The 4,568-nt window shown below is 34.6% G+C and overlaps 1 protein-coding gene across 1 annotated transcript; it reads left to right on the top strand.

Annotated features, from left to right (window-relative positions):
• Positions 1 to 925: 925 nt before the first annotated feature.
• On the top strand, positions 926 to 4,331 carry LOC115995564 (caffeic acid 3-O-methyltransferase-like). Its single transcript, XM_031234629.1, has 4 exons — positions 926 to 1,409; positions 3,007 to 3,317; positions 3,460 to 3,524; positions 3,856 to 4,331. Exons 1-4 carry the CDS (start codon positions 988 to 990, stop codon positions 4,150 to 4,152), a joined length of 1,095 nt encoding a protein of 364 aa, XP_031090489.1. The 5' UTR covers positions 926 to 987; the 3' UTR covers positions 4,153 to 4,331.
• The last annotated feature ends 237 nt before the right edge of the window (positions 4,332 to 4,568 follow it).

Genomic DNA, 4,568 nt, shown 5'->3' with positions numbered 1-4,568 from the left:
TATACTTTATTACACATAGTATAATTAAAAATCATTATCAATAATAATTACAATAATGTATGGTATATATAATAATATAGTACGGTTAATTATATTATCCACTAACACGGTAAATTTTCTCTACTATATAGGCCTCAATAACTCGAGTTTTCTGGCTCCGCCCCTGACTACCACACCACCACGGCACCATCACCACCACCACTACCACCAACACCACCACAACCACTACCATTTACACCACCACCGCCACCACACCAACACCACCACAACCACTACCATCTCCACCACCACCAACACCACCACCACTACCACCATCACCACATAATAATAATAATAATAATAATAATAATAATAATAATAATAATAATAATAATAATAATAGGCATTTTGGATTTTATACTACTTATTCCATTTCAATTCTCATATATAATAAACATTGGAATTGAAATTCCTAGTAATTTTATTCCCTCCAACCAAATACTGGAGTTTAAACTTCCATTTTATTATCACATTATTTTTTTCTCATGGAATTGTAATTTCTTTCCCACCTAATTCATTCCCTCTAACCAAACGTCTAATAAAGTTACTATACACACAAGTATATATGCATATATATTAAACATTTGTATGTGTACAAAAGTCTTTCTTTTGAACAACTCGACAAAATTAGTTACGAAATAGAATGTTAACTTGATAATTATAGTATTTTTTGTTGGACTTATCCTCGTAACCCAGGGAAAAAAAAAAAAAAAGTCTTTCTTTATTTTTTTTCGTTATATTCTCAAAAAAAAAAAAAAAAGTCTTTCTTTATGTTAAAAAGCCAGCTAGATAGCACTCATAGCAGTGTTATAGTGTAGGCCGGCATTCACTTTTTACTGTCTGCAAAATAAGACAAGTTTCCAAATAGTATCTCCACTAACTATCATTTCTTCTCTGATCTTAGTATATAAAGAAATAAAAGGCAAGCGGAAATGAAGAAATTGGAAAATGGCGTCGACCCAAGAAGTGCATAAGCGTGAGATAGAAGAAGAAGAAGAAGAGTGTGCATATGCAGTCCAGCTTGTGACTTGTGCATCGTTGCCAATGGTGTTGAAGGCGGCGGTGGAACTGGATGTGTTTGAGATCTTGAACGGTGCCGGATCTGGTGTTCAATTATCACCTTCTCAGATCGCTTCACAAATGCCCACCAAAAACCCAGATGCTCCGCCCATGCTGGATCGGATGCTCCGCCTCCTGGCCAGCCACAACATCCTCACCTGCTCCGTTGTTGCCGCCGGAGGCGGAGATGTTACAGAAGAAAGACTTTACGGCCTTGCACCGGTGGCCAAATACTTTGTCCGCAACCAAGATGGTGCGTCGCTGGGGCCCCTTTTAGCACTACTTCAAGACAAAGTCTTTATGCACAGTTGGTATGTCCCAGTCCCATCATCACTTCACTCTGGGGCAATTTTTATATATTTTTAATTCAATTTTTCATAATATTATTAAGTTTAGTATTAATATAGTACAAAATTTATATACCAATGATAGTGTGGTTGAATGTCATGTCTATAACTTCCAATTCGATCGGTTCGAACCCCAATTATTTTAAATTTATACAATACTAACATATTGTATAAATTAACTTTTGAACACTACACAAAAAGTATGTTAAACACTTAACTAAAGGTAAAAAATTTACTGCTTTGAAAGTCTTGTTGTCATCAAAGTCGTGCTATTTTAGAATTTGTGCTATCTATCACACATCTGATGCTTCATCCTTCTACTATCTTAAAATGTTCTCTTGTTCTTTAGACTTGTGCTGCTTTTAACCTTGTTGTTGGTATAGTCATATTGCTAGTAAAATTCAATTCTTTCTCCTTGTTGAAAGTTGTACTGCATGCTACCCAATCTTTGCTGCTAATCACATCATATCACATCATGTGTCATCTTCAAAATCTTCTTGTTCATCAACTTCTACCGCTATAGACCTCTGTTCTTTGATAAAGTCAGCATTACGTTTTGGGGTTGGCCTCGGTTTGGTTCGGATGATAATCAAATTTGTATTTCAGTATCCAAAAAATTTGGATCATATTTTTGACATCTATATCCGAATCAAATTTAATTTGGTTATATTAAGTTCGGGTGGTTTTATTTTGGGTTAGTTTGGGTGTATCCAATTTTCTTTTCTTTTTTTTTTTTTTAAAACGGTACGGTATATATTCAAAATTTTATTTTTATCAATTTTGAGTTTTTAATAATTTCATTATTAGTGTATCTATAGTATTTCGTATACCATCCAACTAAAACATACAAAATACTAATAATTAACTAATAGAGTTTTGAAAATTAATAAAATATTACTATGTAATGATAAAATACATCTAATACTCAATATATAATTTATATTTATATATAATAAAACTTCAAATTAGTTTGGGTTTCAGGTTGGATATGTATATACTTTTAACACCCGATATCCCAACAGAATTTATATTTAGATATACCATAATTAAAAATATTTGAACCCATATATACATATTCAGGTTCACTCGGAATTCAAAATTTGATTAGAGTTTCGAATGTTAGTTCGGATAATCCGAATTACGTCCACTCCTAATTATGTCATCACTAAATTTGTATTGCATTGAAGTCTCCTTGAACATGACACTTAGAAAATTTTGTGACAATGAACTATATTCCTAATTGAGCTAATTTGACAAGAAAAAAAATTGGGGGTTTACATTCTACTTCTATTTTTACATTGCATGCATCATCTATCACAAATTCTATATATACGTACACTTATTCCTAACAAGTTTGGTCATTAAGTTTTTAGCTAGCTAGGATAGATTATTTAGTAGGATGAATGATACGATGATGGTGTTGACGTTAATTGGATTTCAATGTTTAATTAACATATATATACAGATCGACTGCCTCTAGGGATAGTATGAAATTAAATATATAAACATATATAGGAGCAATATATATAAGGAATTGAATTTGAAGTGGATGGATGTGCAGGTACGAATTAAAAGACGCTGTACTTGAAGGAGGAGTTCCCTTTGACAGGGTCCATGGCACACATGCATTCGAGTATCCCGGCAAAGATCCTAGGTTCAACAATGTATTCAACAAGGCAATGTTGAACCACACAACCGTTGTAATCAAAAGCATCCTGGAGCAGTATAAGGGCTTACAACACATCAATACTTTGGTTGATGTTGGTGGTGGGCTTGGAGTCACCCTCAGTATAATTACATCAAAATATCCAGGGATAAAGGGGATCAATTTCGATTTGCCGCATGTTATCCATACCGCACCTGCCTATCCCAGTTACGTTATCATACTTAATTATTGCCTTTAATTTCTAGCTTATCTATTTATTTTATTTTTTTCTTCATATATATAATATAACAATATATATAATGCATGCAAACATACATATATTTACGGGCATTAATTATATGCATGCAGGGGTTGAACATGTTGGGGGAGATATGTTTGAAAGTGTACCAAAAGGAGATGCTATATTTATGAAGGTACGTATAGTAGGTGAACAAGTTGGATATATATTAATTATTATTTAGGGTGTGTTTGGTTCATTATGTTAGACACAAGAAAGGAACGTGAAAGAAAGTCAATACACATCTTTATTCGAACCAAACACACCGTACCCTTATTTAATTTGTATTCTGGGCGGGCCATCCGATCCCAGATGGAGAGCATAAATAATATATAAACTGTGCAATCCAACTACAAGCTTAGCTTTTAGTTAGGATGGAACATATGCTTCAATCAATGCAATTTTAATTTAATATATCCGGCCTTAAATTCATATATATATCATCATGTGCATATATTATTATGTAGTGGATACTTCACGACTGGAGCGATAGCCATTGCCTGAAGCTTCTGAAGAACTGCTACGAGGCATTACCGGAGAACGGAAAAGTGATAGTAGTAGAAGGGATTCTTCCAGCGAAGCCTGAGAGCAGTGCCTCTGTAATAAGCGTCACCCAAACGGATCTGATTATGTTGACTCAAAATCCTGGGGGAAAGGAGCGATCGGAACAGCAGTTTCGAGCCTTGGCAATGGGGTCTGGATTCAAAGGCATAACACTGGAATGTTTCGCCTGTAACTTTTGGGTCATTGAGTTCCACAAGTAGATTAACATTATTGCATTGCATGGTTTAAAGGAGCTCAGCCTTAAATAAGCACGACGATGTATGATGGATGCATGTCAGCTCTTTATTTCCTACTATTTATATTTCTGGATTTTAATTGCAAGTTGGACCCCTTGGCCTTTTCAATACGATTGACATGCCAGTCACCACTTTTATTATTACTTAGCTTGCATATTATATGTTTAATTTCCTAAATACTCCTTACTTCAGGTCTTCAGCCACCATAGGTGAGGCCGGTGATGTTAACTGGTACTACCATTATATTTCAAGTTTCATACAACCGCAACATACCATGCTTGGATTTCTGATCTTCAATTCTCTTCAAAAATCTTCAAGTTTGGTACACTGTCCTCTTGAGCCCTGCGTCACAGGAAAATGAAAAAATACTGTCCACTCCG

This window comes from Ipomoea triloba, chromosome 11 (assembly GCF_003576645.1).
Source record: "Ipomoea triloba cultivar NCNSP0323 chromosome 11, ASM357664v1".
Lineage (NCBI taxonomy): Eukaryota > Viridiplantae > Streptophyta > Magnoliopsida > Solanales > Convolvulaceae > Ipomoea > Ipomoea triloba.
Note: the sequence above shows the minus strand (reverse complement) of the source record. Positions and strands in the feature narration are given on the sequence as shown.

What these genes read in the sequence shown, in the direction of transcription:
- LOC115995564 (XM_031234629.1), top strand. Translation starts at nt 988, where the DNA reads ATGGCGTCGACCCAAGAAGTGCATAAGCGTGAGATAGAAGAAGAAGAA. An exon ending in TACCGCACCTGCCTATCCCA is followed by an intron (nt 3,318 to 3,459) that starts GTTACGTTATCA and finishes ATATGCATGCAG; the next exon opens with GGGTTGAACATGTTGGGGGA. An exon ending in GAGATGCTATATTTATGAAG is followed by an intron (nt 3,525 to 3,855) that starts GTACGTATAGTA and finishes ATTATTATGTAG; the next exon opens with TGGATACTTCACGACTGGAG.